Genomic DNA, 18,166 nt, shown 5'->3' with positions numbered 1-18,166 from the left:
GTGTCAACCCTGTGAATTAAGTACCTATGATAAAAGTAAATCGAAATAAATTTCATCATTATATATTTCGATCACGACAAACTTGTTCTCCTATTTTTTCACAACTTATTCTTTTCACTAATTCAATAATTGCTTTTTTTCTCTTCATACGAATCATTGGAATCATAAAAGGTCCAGTTTTTTTTTAAGGTCCTTAGGTGAATCAAAAAGGTCCAGTTTTTCTGTTTTAAAAAAAAATTAACATTTCTAATTCTTATTGTTCAGGTCGTGTTGAATAGCAACGCCGTCGACATAAACTCATCGATTAAGTCGTCGAACATTCAAGAGTGCAACACGTACGACCGCGGCGATATTCAGGCGGTAAGTTAAAAGAAAAATGAACTATTTATTATTATTTCTAATATGGGCAGACGGGCTTATGGCCGTTAAGGTATTAAATGGTCACTGGACTCCATGGACATCGAGCAACGAGACTTGTCCCTTTTATGGCTACGCGTAGATCATGAGGATAGCTCAAGATTCTACGCCTGCCTGTAGAGGTTCCGCTTGATTTAATAGAGGCTCAGGGCCCGAATTGATAGAGGCTCAACTCATTTTGAATATGTGGAAGAGGAGACTGAACAGACTGAAAACATGCTTGAATAGTACTTATCGTTGGAAGTAGTGGTCCTGGGAAATTTTAGCGCTCACCCCCAAGTGCGGTTGGAGTCCAGAACCACTGACCTCTCGTGTTGGGCTGCTTACGATTTCGCCTTGGCCTAAGGCTGGTGTCTCATACATGGAGAGACATGAGCACTCTTTGTTATACCTTCTGCTGACTACTCATCCAGTCAGGTACAGGTGTCGAACAGTTTGGAAGTATAAGTCACCGGATTGGGATCCTACTAATGGGGGTGGCTCTACTTTTCCTTTTCTGATTCTGACGTTTGTGCGAACCGTCTTAAGGATGTAGTGCTCCAGAGGATGGAATTGTTGTCATTCATTGTCATTCATTCGTTTGAGGTACCTTCCGGGGGTCGTAGCAGGCCCTGGTATAACAATACCAATAGGGACGCATACCTCAATCGGTCTAAATACGTGGCATGGAACGATGAACATCTCAGGGGAAAGACAGAGATATAACGCCGCCTCTAGATTCTACAAGAGGGCTATTGCTAAGGCAAAATTGGAGCGTTCCCAGAATTGACGAGCGACTGAAAGACTATCCCTCTGAGAGTCGTGCGTTTTGGTCGCTAGCCAAAGCGGCATAAGGAAAATTTGCCGGTCTAGCGTCCCACCACTCTGCAAGTCGGATGAGAGTCTGGCTCATTGTGTGAAAGAGAAGGCTGACCTTCTGGTCAAACTTTTCGCTTCAAACTCGACTATGTATGATTTTGGTGCTACGCCATTGTACATCCCCCGGTGTGATGGCTATCTGCCAAAGATCTGCCTCATACAGTGTGCAGTAAGGCTGTAACAAACCCGTTGAAGAGACAGGTTTGCACATTCACTGCGAAGAAGAACCTGGCTGTTATGTTGCCACCATTAAAAGGAGTATCCCTGCAACCTTCCACAGGTATTATTCCTGTTCCACAGGGGATACTTGGGGTCAAAGCTTCAAGCGATGTCTATTCGAGTAATTTGGAGGCCAAAGCCAAATTTGCGCCCAAACTGCTGGGAGTCCTATTGAGGAACTTCACGCCTTGACAAAGATTTTTGTTTTACAAAGCACAAGTCGGGCCTCACGTGGAGGCTGCTCTCACCTTTGAGACGGGGCTCATCAATACCATCTACTTCTATTTGACTCGATACCGAAGAGGACTTTTCGAATTGTCGATAATCCCATTCTCACGGATTGCTTGGAACCTCTGGATCTGCGGAGCATATTCGATTATATCTGTATTTTGTATCGCGTGTTCCATGAGGACTGCTCCTAGGAATTGTTTGAGATGATACCTTCATCTTGTTTTTATCATCGCAAATGACATGTCCTTCTTCAAAAGGCGCTTGTGGAGAGCATGGAACGGTAGGCAATGACATGGTTCTTCCCCTGGTATTGCTGGTGCCCATAAGCGATGGGAACCACTCACCTTCAGATTGACCATAAGCTTATTTGCCTAGAGCAATAATAAAAGCATCAACAACGTAAATGCCGCCACCCACCCACAAGACTTCTAGAGTCTTAGTTTTAACAGCACAACAGCTGCCCAACCTTCAAATCGAAACGCATTTCTTCTTCCTCTCATATTTCTTCTTCAATTTCATAACAAAATATCCATTCGCAGTCGGAGTCCTGCGAATGCGAAAACGGAGGTTCCTGTTCGACTGAATCCACCAACTGCATATGCCCACCCGGCTACACGGGATCGTACTGCGAGACGCGCATTGCATCCTACCTGATGTCGCCACCTCCGCCGGTAAACCCCTGCTCTCTGCACCCGTGTCGCAATGGAGGAACCTGCAAACCAGATCGTAACTCTTGGATGAACCACACCTGCGACTGCCCCTTGGGTTATGCCGGAGCCTCGTGTCAGATGCGTAAGTTTTTTTTAGTTGTTAGACACCTACTTAGTTTTATGCAGGAGTATACAGACGTCACAACCTGCAGCCCTATACCGTATCACAAAGCTGCTGTATAAATGAAATGTGATGACAAATCGAGCAGACTAAATACCATCAAGCCATTGTCACTCTTAAAACCTGTAAACAGGGTATTTATTTGAACATACATTGAATGACAAACAAGCGTAATAATTTGAATGTTTTCCTCACAGCTCTCGAATTAGGCCAGAGTGTGGGCTTCAACGGCAACGGGTATATAGAGTTGCCGGCCAGTTTGCTTCGCTATGATGAACTGGCCTCGAACCCCGCTGTCATCGCCCTCGCCGTGCACACAACAAACGACGGAGTACTGGCCTACCAGAGGGAAGGACAAGCTCCACCTAACGAAGGCGATTACTTCTTATTGAGAAGTAAGTATATGGATCAACAGAATTACCAATTTGTTCTCACGAAAGATACTACCGCTTTCAATTTGTTTTAAATAGCAATATTGTATTTCAATTATTATAGGAAGAGGTAGACCTATGGAGAAATGGTTCGATTGCATGAAAGACGATATGTGTAAGTGGGCAGTGAGCGAATATGGTATATATATATGATAGAGGAGTATGGAAGGAGATAATATTTATGTTGCGCCGACCCCAGGTCATCCTGGAGAAGGGCAGGAGAATAATGATTACCCGAAGCAAATGTTTGGTGTCGAAAATGTATTTGTACTGACACGAAAGCTATTCCTATTAAACGCGTAATCAATGGGCTAGGTTCAAATATAATCATCAATGTATGCCTAAACTGAAACTAGTGAACCCACAAGTAACTGTATACTAAACTTAGGCCAACCAGACGAGATAATAAACGTAAACAAGCGGACCGTTACTGAGTTACATTGCGATAGCGAGGGATTATTATCTCTGTCCTTATCACTCGTACGCGCAGTTACGGCGTCAGTTGGTCGACAACAGCTGTCTTTGTGTATTTCGTGGTACAGGAAAGCACTGAGTACCACAGTTGTCAACATTTAGTCCACCATTTTGTGAATATGTTCATTCCTGTTTGGATTGCGTTATAAAAGTCGAGGACAATTTTTATAGCAATATTGACAACATGATTGATAATACAATAGATAGTTTTATCATAAACACAGCTGACTCGGACTCTTCCGACGAATCATCTTTGTCTAGTACAGGTGACAGCGATTAAAATTCGAACTTTGTAATAATTTATTTAAATAAAAATGTTTTTTACTCCTGAAACTTTGTTTACATTTTTTATCTCGTCTGGTTGGCCTTGCTTTAGTAGCTTAGTTACCAGAATTCTATTACAGTATTTATATTATCTTTAATCGATATTCTAAGTCTTCTAGCAATCATCAGTGTGAAGATGATATGTTTTGTGCGATTACTAAAAATATTTTTTTTATAGTTGAAAGAGGTTTCGTCGTACTCGAATGGGACTTGGGCGGTGGACTTTCTTCCATAGTCGTCGATGTTCCTATTAACGACGGCGAGAGGCACCAGGTAAGATTTCAGTGGCTTGTTTCACGAGTTGAGAGTGGTTGTTGCTTTTTTCGCCCATACCTCTCCAATAACAAAAGTACAATCAAGTACTACAATACGCCTAAGGATTTTTCTTAAACCTCATCTGCAAGACTTATTGTTATGGCTTACGACCGTGATGTCATCGAATCCATTTTCGATATCAAAAGTAGTTGAACAGCTCCAAATCCAGAATAAATAAATTATAATAACTGGGAAAAAATCACGCACAGCTATTCGGCTCCAAAATAGGATTCCCTGTGTTATAAGTACCAGGGACTGACAAACATACTTATATACGTTTAAACATAATACATATATAGATAATAAACACCCAAACAATGAGCAAACAAACCTGTTAATCACACGAATGTTTGCCCCATGTGGGAATCGAACCCGCGACCGCAGACGCCACAGTCAATGCCGCTAACCAATGCACCACCGAATCAATGACCGGAATGGAAATGTGTTAGCGTTTAAATACGTTAATTGAAATAGTTTACCAAATGGATATTGTTTCAATAAGGTCGCCGCTCGTCTGCACGAGGACGGACACGCCTGGCTCTCCGTCGACGGAGTTGACAAGAGCGCGCCGGCCACCGGTATCTCCAACGTCATGAACGCTGACTCCAACATATACATCGGTACGTTGTTATTGAATCACAAAAGCTATGTACTCTACCCATAATATTATTACGAATTAGCTTACTAAGTCACAGCGCAGTTCTAAATTGAAACTACACATAAAAAAAAAATAAGTAGCATTTTGGGCGATTCGTTTCGTAGTTTAAGTATCTATAAAAAACATAGTTTTTTTTTTGCTTAGATCGTTGGACGAGCTCACAGCCCACCTGGTGTTAAGTGGTTACTGGAGCCCATAGACATCTACAACGTAAATGCAGCCACCCACCTTGAGATATGAGTTTTAAGGTCTCACTATAGTTACAACGGCTGCTCCGCCCTTCAAACCGAAACGCGTTACTGCTTCACGGCAGAAACTCATTCCCGATCCTGCGGACAGAATGGAAAGCAGTCGACGTCGCCCAAAACACGTCATCTCGGATCCTCCCGATCCACTAACGGTGCTTCTAGGTACTTCAAGCACCGGTCACCGTTCTCGTCGAACCCGTCGCTTGCGACGAAGGGCTCGACGAGTAAATTAACTCTCAGACACAGCCCACTGAGTTTCTCGCCGGATCTTCTCAGTGGGTCGCGTTTCCGATCCGGTGGTAGATTCTGCGAAGCACGACTCTTGCTAGGGTTCGTGTTAGCAACGTCATCAGGTTTGAGCCCCGTGAGCTCACCTACAAAAGTTAGGGTTACGCTGATATAGCCTCTCAAGGCAATCAGCTTAGGTAGGAAAAAAAAAAAAAAAAAAGGCAGAAATAGGCGGGGTGGTGGTACCTACCTGTGCGGACTCACAAGAGGTCCTACCACCAGTAAAGCAAAAGGTGAAGCAAAAACTTTGTGTACCCCATTTTACAAAAATTTCGAGGACGGACGAGTGCGGAATTTCCCACATTTATAGAAAAAGAGTGCAGAATGTTAATATATATTTTAATTATGCATAAAAAATACATTAAATCAATAAAAAAAGAACACTACACACACTGCCATGTATTTGACACACACACATAGATATGCATCCTTTGTTTATTGTTTAAAGTCTGTGGTCAAATTGAGAATAGATTAATATTGCTTATCTTTAATATTAATTGTCAATAGTGTCTTCTTCTTCTTCGTCGCTTGCTCATTACTAAGGGTCGTGACCACCTTGGTCTAGTTTTTGCACTAGCTTCCTCCAATATAGAGAGCCTGCATTCGACCTGCTTAATGGCGCCCTGGACGCTGGTGTTTGTGGCCTCCTTGACAATGTCCGTCCACTTGGTTGGCAATCTTCCTCGATTTCTCTTTCCTTCCACGTGACCTACAACTATTAATAGTAATAGTAATAGTGTACTCTGTCATTAAAGGAGTATAATAGTCTTTAACAACAGAACCATATTAGTGTTCAAACTAATCATTTCAATTACCATTAGTATCATTAAATAGAGTACGGTGACAATGATTACAAATGCTTAATCTGTTTTGATGTTTAGGTGGAATACCAAGCTGGTTGAACGTCCACGGATATCCAGGCTTCATCGGTTGCATTGAGAACGTTGAGACAACGGACAGCCACCGAGGATTGAATTTGCGAGACACCGCTGTGGCTGGTCGAAACACGCAGCTATGCAGAGAGTGAGTCATTACAATATTCGTTAATCTGTTTTGTTTAGTTTTCAACTAGAGATAAGGGTGGTTCACTTATTGTTTTGTCAAAAAATCAATTATTGCATTTATAAATGGATTTTCTTCTTTAGTTTTAATGAAATTTTAAAATCAAAATAGGCCAAAATTTATGTTATAATAAAATAAAATCGTAAGATCTGATTATGCTATTACGAAGTATATATATTTTTTTAATAATTAAATTAAATGGGATATCCCTTCAAATTTTTTAATTGAATTTAATGGGAATAAACAAAATGGGAACACTTCGTAGCATGTCTGGGAGGGTCATCCGTTTGATTACATAGTTAATATCTCGTCAAAACGTCGATTTCAAATATAAGGAAACACTTGACGACTTAACAAATAAATAACTTAACAAATTATGTTGTCAAGTTTTATAATTTTTTTGACACATCTTTTTCAAAATCGACTAACTACATTTTGGTGAACTTTAAAACTTTTCAATCGGATTAAAGCTGTTTGCGTTCTGTCTTGAATCAATCTTATTTTATTTGAAAACCATATATTATAGTTTAATGATAAAGATCATATCATTGGCGATAGATATTCTAATGACAATGATCAGCACCGTCCCGTGTATTCAACAATAGTCTTTATTCTCAGTTCTTGTATTCTAGAACTTAAAATTCTAATCAACGACAACGTTTTCACTAAACGAAGCGTATGTAACACAAATTTGGATTTAGAAAGTTCGACACTATATTTTCTTTTAATTTAAAATTATTAAATAGTTTATTATTTAAATGTATCATTCCGACAGTATGGCGTATCTCGTAGTTTTAAAAACAAAAATAGTTATAGTTTTTACTCCTAACAGATATTGGTTTGTCGACGATGTTTTTTATTGCCACTGTAAGCAAAGGAGCTATACAGACCATCTGTTGAGTGATCACTGCCACTCATGGACATCAGCAATGGTTACTAGGGGCACAGCAAAGTCACTGCTAACTAATAATAAATTAGACGTTTTGACATTATACAGGTGGTTGTAAAAATTAATCTCTATTTTAAATTTCTGATCACTGACTAATACAAAAGTTTAGTTTCTTTGGAAACAACCAAAGGTAAATTAAATAAAAGTAATTGAAAATTCTCCTAATAATAACATAGCGTATTATGTGATTCATTCGATTTTTGTAGTCAGTCCCCGAGATACTTGATCGACATACGTGAACTAAATGCATTAAAACGCCCGCTACTCTCACTCAAACTCATTTAGTTTAACGCGGGAGACAAAAAGAAAAAAAAACCTAATAGCCCCAGGACAGCCCTAACGTTATCACTAATTGAACTCACGATCGGAGACCTCATTAAGGCCTCGACGTTGTGTAGTCGTTTGAAATACAGGAAAATTGGACAAAATTCGATCAAAACCCTATCCAATCATATTATCCGGTATCTGGACATAACTATGTCATGTCCTGCACTCCACAAACGCAATTAACGGATGCGACGTCCACCGACACCGAATTCGATAAAATTTCAATAATCGATATTAAGTAATCGATTCCTGGCCAATGATCAACGATTAATTTTCGATAATTGACATATCGAGTGGACTTGATAGCCAATATCGAAGTAAAATTTTAGTTTTTTACAATTTGAGTAAAACGCCACCTGCTTTCTCATTTTAGTAATGACTCAATAATAGTCTTATACTTTTATTAAAATCGGAGTGAAATAAATCATGATCTAATCAGAATTGGTCATCCAGACAGTTTTTTTTAAATTATTAACTTGACATTTCAGCTTGATTCAAATACCGATTTCAATATTAATAAAAATATAATGTAGCCCAAAATAATAACAACGTGTTTTGTCCCTATCGAAGTTAAGCAAAAATATAATCCGATGTAAATACAAAGTTACGCCATTTTTGTTAAAACTGTTGTAATTAATCTTAGTTTTTTCGATCGTGCTTCAAGCTTCCTTTGTCAACGTCAAAACAACACGCGGTGTGACGGGTAATAATTATTTCGATATTTCAGTTTAAAATCACCATGTTACTTTTTATATGGTTCGAACGTTTTCATAAAAAAAATACGTTTTAAAGCAAACAGAGCGATCAGCGAAAAAGAAAAAAAAAATAAATCGCATTCATAACATTTTTGACAGCGGTATTCAAATTACGTTGTCGGACTGACGTGCATTCGGAGGTAAAAAATGAATAAAATGATCGACAGATACATGAACTTATCCCATGTCCATATAATTTAATGAATATCGTAGCACTAGCGAAAACTTTTAAGTATCTTTTGAAATAATAATAATAAAAAATAAAATAAAGAATAGAACCGTGAATTTAACACGTGGAGAAAAAACAAATAATAACCAGTAAATTTGACTCACCGCAATTGAAACTTCACATTTCCCTGTAAATTTGTGATTGTTTTGTAAAACTAAGGGGCAGTTTTAATTGCTCGTTTACCGCGTTAATGAATTTGGGGATGTTCGATGGAAGTGAAAATTAATTACAGGACGCTTAGTTTGGACTGTGGCTAAATTAATTTCTAGTGATAGATTTCGAGATTAGAATTGGTTTACGATAAACATAAATCTGTATAATGTCAATATCATTAAATAACTTGTAATTTATAGAAAACTGAATAATTTATATAATATAATTTTACCGTACTTGATTTTTGTCATATGTACGTAATTTTTCCAAATGCATAAAAAACGATTTAAGCTCAACAATAACAATTTTCTTGAGCTAAACGATAGTAAATTACATAATCGGAATCTTGCAAACGTGTACACAATATGATATGCTTGTGTCAAAAAAACTGAGTCGGTCATCGAACTAACAAAACAATTAACGATTTCACGCTGCATTGGAATAAAACAGAATGATATTCGCCGACTTGTATCCGTACTTCGATGACTTCGACGTTTACGAGTCGCCGCCACCAGGATATCATTCAAATTCGAAATACGAAATGGAAATTTCATGTTTTTTAATGTCTGTCCCTCTGTTGACCGTTACGTCTAATTTAATATGTCCTCACTGCATTGAATTTGATTTTTAAAGGTGAGTTCATAGAGTAGCTAGCACACGTTTATAGATTGCACTCACCATTATTGTTTTTTTTTTTTTCTGTATAAAACAAACAAAACTCAGCACAAAAACTATAATTGTTCTGGACACTAAGCTTTTTTATGTAAAGTCCTTTTATCATTTAATTCAACAGATATTGCAGCTAAATACTTTGTCGATATGGATATAAATTTAGTTTGATTTCAAATATTTTGGTAGTTTTTCGAATACACATAAGGCTTCATGTATTTAGTTAGAAGTTACTGTCTTTACTACTGTTTCAATACCATCTATATATATATAATTTATCTGTTTGTATTTTACTACTTGAAAATTCTGTATCTTCTTTAAATATCATTATCATTGCATGCATGTTTTTTTTTTATGTTGATCGACATGTGTAAATTAGATGTGTTTATTTATTTTTATGATTTCTTTCTCATCCGCAGCTCCTGATTTGAGTTCATCGAAACGAAAACTACGAAATAATTAAGTAAAAAATCTCTACGCTTTCATAAAACTGGAATGCATCGTATATTTTAAATATTATAATCTCATGATTACGCAATCAGAGGATCTATTATCTTAATAATTTACGATTGGTCGATCGTCAGATCACTATCAACTTACTACGATAGCAATAGTTGAATTATCTTCATTGTTTAGTATACAAGTTCGATAATAGGTCCTCGGTTGTCATTTAAAAGTAAATATTCGTTGTGGTTTAGTATATAGAGAAATAATTGACATTATATATTACCGTTGTATTTAGTATTAAGATTGATTCGATCACGACAATACGTCTATTATGTAGTCTATTAATTTTTTATTAAATTAAGTGTTACTTATAATCAATTTAACGTGGTTGGACCTTCGTAATGGCTGCGTCGAGTTGCGGGGTGCTCGGATGAGGAGCGGTTTTGGTGCCATAAGAATTGAAAAGGAAATTTAAAAACTAAATAATATAATAATGTAGCTAGGAGCTTGAATAATTGAAAATATTCTATTTTTTATTTTGTTTAAAGAAGTGCTTTATCATTGTTTTCATTTCGGCTTGTTTATTAAGTTGTTTCTGTTTGTTCAGTTTAATTCCAAATTATGATTTTACGTATAATTTCAATGCACCCAGTGATAAGATTTGTAATGTGCCAAACGTGATTGAAAGGAATTTGTTTTTTACCTATTTTTTTTTTTAGAGCACTGCCATTTTGTTTCGCTTTTATTCTTTAGGTAGTTGCATTTCGCTTTTATTTAGAGCTATGTAATGTTTTTTTTTTTAACAAACATGTTACGTTGCTTACGATTAATTAACACGACTAGTTATCGCGATGGCATTTAATGTTTTAAATTTCGTTTTGTTTTTTTCCTTCACGTGTTCTACTCGTATATAAAAACGGTTTTAATAATTTTTAAATAATAAAATAATCGTGAATGTACTGAATAATGTCGTTTATCAAGAATCTTGTATTCGTAATCCATGAAATTTTAAAAGAACGTTTTAAACGAACCTGTCTATATTGAATTTTATCTTTATGTATCCGCTAAGTGAACAAATGCAAATTAACCATTAAGAAATGAAAATTATTGTCAAAATAATTGTTGTTTTATTTCGTTTTCACGATTCCTAACTTTTTGAAGTGAAACTTCTTTAGGCGCATGAGGGTAAAATTTTTACAGAACGTCACGCAGGTATGCAACGGAAGTGACATCAAACTACTATTGAAATTAAGTACCATGACATGGGGTAAATTGGGATTCTGGGGTAAATTGGGACAAACCTGCGGAAGATTCTCAAAGTACTTGTAGCACGGAATCTACCTAATTTTCTTTAAGGTAATATTTATCAATGTATAGAAGAAAAACCAAGTTAACTATGGAAGTACTAAACATGAGTTTAGTTGGTCCCAAAAATTCGTCAAATTAAATTTAAAATAGTGGTTGAAAAGTGCGTTTTAAAACAGCTTAAAGAACTTTTAAAAAAAGTAATATCGTTGTTTTTTCAATAAGATCACAGTTTATATAAGTTTTTAATACACCTGGAAATACCACAACAAACGGTAAGTTGCAATATTCTTATTTTAAATACAATATTTCGACAAAATAAAAAATGTATATTTTTTCCTTTCTTTTTGGGGAAAATTGGGACGTATGTAGGGTAATTTGGAACGAGACTGGAAAAATTAGGGACGAGAAAACACAAAATTGGAACGCCAAATAGACAAAATGGCTTGTTAGGGTTGTCACTGATATCTTATAATATATTTTTTAGCCTATACTATCACTTAATTGCGTGATGTAAAGAAGGTTAATGTGTTTATCAGTTAGGTTATGTAAGTATTATAGGTAAAAGAAAAGTATATATATAATTACTTTTTTTCGCGACATTTACCTTGTAATATCTGCCCGGTCGTATGTTCTTTATAGCAATAAAAAAAATTAAAAGTTAAAAGAACTCAAACGAATCAAAACTTTTGTTATTTCAGAACCTATTCACGCGTCGAATCATGATTTTGTTAACATTCACAACGAACACACACAAATAAAAACAGGCCTCAGATTTTAAATGTAACATTAATTAAAAATCCGAGATATCCAATTATGAGTGAGTGAATTAATTGAGTTTAGTTATTTAGCTTAGAAAGAATTTCTTTTATTTTTGTTATTATTGGCAGTAATCAGATAAAGCTATTTTTTTATCTTATTCACCTGATATCTTACTCTTGCTCAAAGATCATTTTGAAAATGTTGATTAAATAAAATTGTATTAATGCATTTCCAGTCCTTTTGTTTTCTATTTTTTATTCTATTTTATGATTTTGTTTCAGAGTTGTGATTTTTAAGGAAATTAAATAATAATTTTCTAAAATATGACATGCACATACTTTTTTTGATCATTGTATTGTTGATTATCATTCACGTCACATCGCTTCGGAATAGAAACCAGCTTAATTTACACTATGTTGTGTATTGTGCTTAAATTATGGATTGTATTCATCATTTCGGTCCATATAAATAATTATATGGCACCTACCTATATATCGCAGTACTGCGAGTTGACAACCCTCACAAATATCCCAATTTAACCCTTAACCGTGTCAATTTACCCCGGACGCTGGGTAAATTGGGACGGCCATTATTTTACCGATTATTTCTTTAAAATGAATAATTAAAATAATTTAACGGTTTTTATCACCTAGGTACGTTCAAGACTCAACTTATTTCTTTGGTTGAGCAGTGACTATTTAATTGGAACTATTTTACGGTACTTGTCAAAGGTCAGTAGTAGTAGTTGTTGTATTTTTCCAACTGGAAAGGCAAATGTATCATACCATACAGCCTAATATTTTATAATTTTTTTGTGAAAAATGTTAATAGTAATTGAAATGAAATGAAAAGAATTTGGAACATTAATCAAATAGCATGAAATTAAATTAGTCAATTCAATTGGCAAAATATTAGTCATTTACAATTTAGAAATCTAAACATAATGAGACTGTCAACACTGAGGCTTGAGATTGACATTTGACAGACTTTTGGCGGGAACATATCTTCCTTTTTCCCTTCCTCTAAGTCTCGGAAATCTAAAGTTTTAGATTTGTATAAATATAAGCAAGACTTATAAATTAGTTCGCTAAAAAAGTTTCACTTCTGACATGTGTACTTTGTACGCACGCCCTTTTTTTTTAGGTTTTTGAAGACAGCCTTACTGTATATAACGGACGAAAATGCACCTGTGTTGCAAGAGGGCGAACCTTTACACGTGTTTGCTATCGTAGCTTTCATGATATTACAGCAACTCTATTTAGATCATGGAGAAAAACATCGGCCAGCACTGAGGAAATATATAATAAGCGCAGTATTTCCTTCAATCTTTGAGAAGAAGTCGTAGACATAATTTTAAAAATGCCTAACAGCTTAGTCCCCCAATTAGGGTCCTCTTATCGTAATCGCGAGCCCAGAGTCAAGTGCTCGAATTAGATGGTAGTTGTTCACAATGTTCAAACTATTTTTCAAATTTAAATTATTTATTTAGATTTTGATGTGATTAAAACATAAGTGTCAAAACTTGTTATTTCTAACAACTGTTTCAAAAATGATATAGTCCAAAGCGGTCCTAGTCATAATTGCATAGTTGTCAATGACCACGAAATCTATTAAATGTTTGTAACGCAAGTGCATATATATGTATATATATCTATATATGTGATACCACGTAATAAATGTAAATTCAAAAGAAGAAAAAAAGTACGACGAAAAGGCAAAGGAATGAATTATGCATCTACTGATGGATGCTCTCCGAACATGATATTACGAACGGCGCTGACCTTAGTTCCAAGTATACAAGTATATTGTATATATACAAGCGACATTGATGGAGTCCAAAGTTGTCTTAATCTGATCGGACTAAATTCTGCTATGGAAGGACGCAGGAACCCACTACTAGTAATTTTCCCGAGGAAACCCAGTATTCATTAAGTATGACTATTAATATAATTTCAATAGGTACAAGAATTAGCGTAAAATAATTATCTCTTCTTCTTCTTTTTCTTCATCTTATCCCACTAGGTGGGATCGGCACAGCTAATTTTTCTCTTCCATTCTGTTCTATCAGCCGTCAGCTCAACCCTCACTCCTCTTTCTTTCTCATATCGTCATTCACACACTGCATCCATGTTTTCTTCGGTTGACCTCTTACCCTTCTACCTTGCACTACCATTTCCATGCATCTCTTAGTCACATGCATCTTCTCTCTACGCATCACATGTTCATACCGAGTTATCCGCTAGCGTAAACTAATCATCAACAACATTAAATTAAAATAAGTTCTTGCTAAAAAAAACCACGTGCTTATGACGTATCGTAAAGCTAAAAATTCGTATACTCACAAACATAGTTATTGATTTTCACCAGTTTAATTTGATATGAACACACAAAAGAACGAAGGGTCGAACGATACCCCATTGTGCAATCGCCCCTTGCACTTATCACAAATATTTAAATGAGTCTTCAAAGTCCTTCTCGTAACAATATTGGAGTGCAATTCTGAAAATGAATGAACAAGAATAGAATTTAGATAATATATAAAAATTATCGTAATATTATTCTGACGGACTTAGAGACTTATTTATTGAGCTTAGCAATTATTGAGAGCGTCGAGGGCAAGGCAAAAAAACATTTTTTTTCTAATCAATCTTAAATCTCGGCTATTAGGTGTTTTATTTGATAATAAGTTATCGTGAAACACCTTGGGAGAAGCCTATGTCCAGCAGTAGACAACCGTAGACCGAATTTTTTTTTTGATGATCGTTAACCCCTATTAAAATAATTTTCAAGATCAAGCTTAATTGACTATAAAGCCAATAAGATAGCTAGCGCAAACTCAAAAAGAATACTGTTAATAATTTAACAATGTCTAAGAAATATGTAGATTTCATAAAATTTGGTATCACCATTAACATTATTATATCATTGGTCGATGAAGATAATAATATCCTGCACGCAAATTAGTATATTGACGAAGACAGATAACTAAACTACAAAGGGTATTGTTTCCACGAAAACAATACAACAGTATCATCAGTCCACCTAGCGAATATACAGCAGTATCGAGATAGAAGTGGACAATAACAGGTGTCCAATGTAGTTGAGATTCGATCACAACTCTCTAAGACGACATCGACAGTCTTGTGGAATTAAAAAATAATTTTAACTACCAAAAACGTCTTGTTGAACAAAGCGGTCGTATTTTGGAACTTTTCTGAAATCTCAAATTACAGTAGGTTAAATAACTTACAATATACAAGCCATGGCCTAGGATAGACGGTATGGATCTCATAAGCAAGTTGCTCCAACAGGACAGCGCCACATGCCATACAGCATAGGAAACATTATACTTCTTGGATGAGAAATTGGAAGGTTTCGTCATCTCGCGTGGTGGCGACATCAATTGACCACCGAGATTTTGTGACTTAACATCGCTCGACTACTTTTTGTGGGGCTACGTTAAATATCTTGTCTATGCAGACGAACTACAGTTTATTGCCGCCCTGAAGGCTCGCTCTCTTCGTAAAATTGAGCCCTATTTATATGAAGATGTCATACAAAATTGGTCCACCAGGATACACCAACTAGAGCGGATTCGCGACAGCCATGAGGCTGAAATTTGTATTCCATACATAATGTCATTAAATATCCTTTAAAATAAAATAAAAATTGTTCCAATATATTATTTTATTTAATTTTTTAAGTTCGACCGCTCTCAATGAGAAACCCTTTATTGTATTTTTATTCGCAGCCAAGCAATATTTTCATTTCTATTAGATAATTTTATACTAACCCGCACTAAATGAATTCTATTTATAAATTTGTTATAGCTTTCGTCAACTGCATGTGAGTTACGTCGATATATTGTGGCTCACGTGTTGTGACATGCAAATAATGCATCGTCACAAACAAAGGTTTTTAATAACGATTGACGTGGACCGCACTCTAATATGAAGTATAACTAGATTCAATTATCTCCCCTATTGAAAATTCAGACAACAACGTTACATAACAAACCATTCATCGGACAAATTTCGTTACTGGTCAAATACAAAATACACCATGAATGCTACTTTATTCATATCGACTATACGTATTATACTAGTATATTAGTATTATACTAATATATTATACTATTACGTATATATTGTGGAGGCCCCAGTGAGTATTTTACCTAGTCAGGTCATAAGTATTGTCACACAGTAAAAACTTTTCTTTTAGAATGCTGGCAACAAAAAAGTTTATTATATTCGAATTTCGAATTGTTCATGAAAATAAAAATGTATACTTTTAGAATTTTACTCATTTTTAAATATGGAGTGGACGCTTAAAGAAGACCGTGTTGCAGTTATTGCGTTGCATCGTTGCGGTTACGCACCAATTCAAATTTTTAACATACTGAAAAATTTGAATATATCCAAAAGATTAGTTTATCGTACCATCAAACGATACAATGAAGACTCTAGTGTAAATGACAGGTCAAGAAGTGGTCGTCCTCGGTCTGTTAGGACTCCAGCAGTGATAAAAACTGTGAAGGCGCGAATTCAAAGAAATCCCAGACGTAAGCAGAAACTCTCGGCCCTTCAGATGGGGTTAAGCAGAACCACGGTGAAAAGGGTGTTAAATGAAGACTTAGGGCTTCGGGCATATCGAAGAAAAACAGGACATCGTTTGAATGCTCGTCTAATGGACCTGAGATTGATGAAGAGATGCCGCGCTTTGTTGAAGCGGTACGCGGGAAAAATATATCGGGAAATTCTTTTTTCGGATGAAAAAATTTTTACCGTAGAAGAGAGATACAACAAACAAAATGATAAGGTGTACGCACACAGTAGTGAAGAAGCGAGCAACCGTATTCCGCGTGTCCAACGAGGTCATTTTCCATCCTCGCTCATGGTATGGTTGGGAGTTTCTTATTGGGGCTTAACAGAGGTACATTTTTGTGAGAAAGGTGTAAAAACGAATGCAGTTGTGTATCAAAATACAGTCCTGACGAACCTTGTGGAACCTGTTTCTCATACCATGTTCAAGTTATTGAACATGGTATGAGAAACCATGTTCCATGTTCAAGTTGTTGGATTGGATGGAACAAGATTCGGCGCCAGCTCATAGAGCGAAGAGCACACAAGACTGGCTGGCGGCGCGTGAAGTCGACTTCATCCGGCACGAAGACTGGCCCTCCTCCAGTCCAGATTTGAATCCGTTAGATTACAAGATATGGCAACACTTGGAGGAAAAGGCGTGCTCAAAGCTTCAGCCCAATTTGGAGTCACTCAAGACATCCTTGATTAAGGTAGCCGCCGATATTGACATGGACCTCGTTCGTGCTGCGATAGACGACTGGCCGCGCAGATTGAAGGCCTGTATTCAAAATCACGGAGGTCATTTTGAATAAACTTTAGTGTCATAAGAATCTATGTTTTGTTAAGTTCATTTTGGTATATGAATGGTTACATAATGAATAAACCTTTTTCAATTATTTTACATTAAACATGTGACAGAATTTATGACCTGCCTAGGTATATAAAGAGGGATTTTTTTTGCAAACAGTATGATAGATAATTTATCTTCAACTTTGATGTTTTAGCTTCTCTACTATATATTAAGAGTATATTAAAATTGGCGTTATATTATATAGTTTTTTGACATTGTCTATCATGTCTATTATGGAGCACTACTTGCACCACTCAAAAGTAATATAACATAATGAAAAAGCCGAAGTCGCGTGGGGTGCGATTGGGGGGCTTAAAATATATTCTTTTCATACACCAAATTATTACTTATTAGAAAATGTTCACGACTGACTTCTACGGTGAAGAAATAATCGGGTAATAAAAATTTAACTCGCAAAATTATAATTTGTGTAAAAAATATAATAATCTTGTGAGTTCGCACGGGTAGGTACCACCACCCTGCCTATTTTTGCCGTGAAGCAGTAATGCGTTTCGGTTTGAAGGGTGGGGCAGCCGTTGTAACTATACTGAGACCTTAGAATTTATATCTCAAGGTGGGTGACGCATTTACGTTGTAGATGTCTATGGGCTCCAGTAACCACTTAACACCAGGTGGGCTGTGAGCTCGTCCACCAATCTAAGCAATAAAAATAAAAAAAATTATGCAGCGACTCGACATCAATAACGAGAAAATATGCCAGGGAACGTATCAAGCTTAATTTATTTATTGCTAACTAGTGATCCCCCGATAGTCGTAATTC

The 18,166-nt window shown here is 36.1% G+C and overlaps 1 protein-coding gene across 11 annotated transcripts in view; it reads left to right on the top strand.

The window, feature by feature from the left end:
* Nucleotides 1–11,004, top strand: part of LOC114252791 (basement membrane-specific heparan sulfate proteoglycan core protein) — a 203,121-nt gene extending 192,117 nt beyond the window's left edge. For 8 of the 11 annotated variants that reach the window (XM_028187426.2, XM_028187425.2, XM_089731410.1 and 5 more), the window contains 8 exons: nucleotides 265–360; nucleotides 2,265–2,517; nucleotides 2,754–2,951; nucleotides 3,964–4,058; nucleotides 4,603–4,720; nucleotides 6,176–6,317; nucleotides 9,220–9,402; nucleotides 9,858–11,004. In XM_028187426.2, coding sequence (XP_028043227.2) covers nucleotides 265–360; nucleotides 2,265–2,517; nucleotides 2,754–2,951; nucleotides 3,964–4,058; nucleotides 4,603–4,720; nucleotides 6,176–6,317; nucleotides 9,220–9,400 — 1,083 coding nt within the window. In that variant the 3' untranslated portion in view covers nucleotides 9,401–9,402; nucleotides 9,858–11,004. Of the gene's footprint in view, nucleotides 1–264; nucleotides 361–2,264; nucleotides 2,518–2,753; nucleotides 2,952–3,963; nucleotides 4,059–4,602; nucleotides 4,721–6,175; nucleotides 6,322–9,219; nucleotides 9,403–9,857 lie in introns of those variants that run through there. The other 3 variants (XM_089731416.1, XM_089731406.1, XM_089731420.1) reach the window with 2 other exon arrangements.
* Nucleotides 11,005–18,166: the final 7,162 nt, after the last annotated feature.

This window comes from Bombyx mandarina, chromosome 01, assembly GCF_030267445.1.
Source record: "Bombyx mandarina strain Sakado chromosome 01, ASM3026744v2".
In the NCBI taxonomy this organism is placed as follows: domain Eukaryota; kingdom Metazoa; phylum Arthropoda; class Insecta; order Lepidoptera; family Bombycidae; genus Bombyx; species Bombyx mandarina.
The sequence above is the reverse complement of the archived record's forward strand: the minus strand, read 5'-3'. Positions and strand labels throughout refer to the sequence as shown.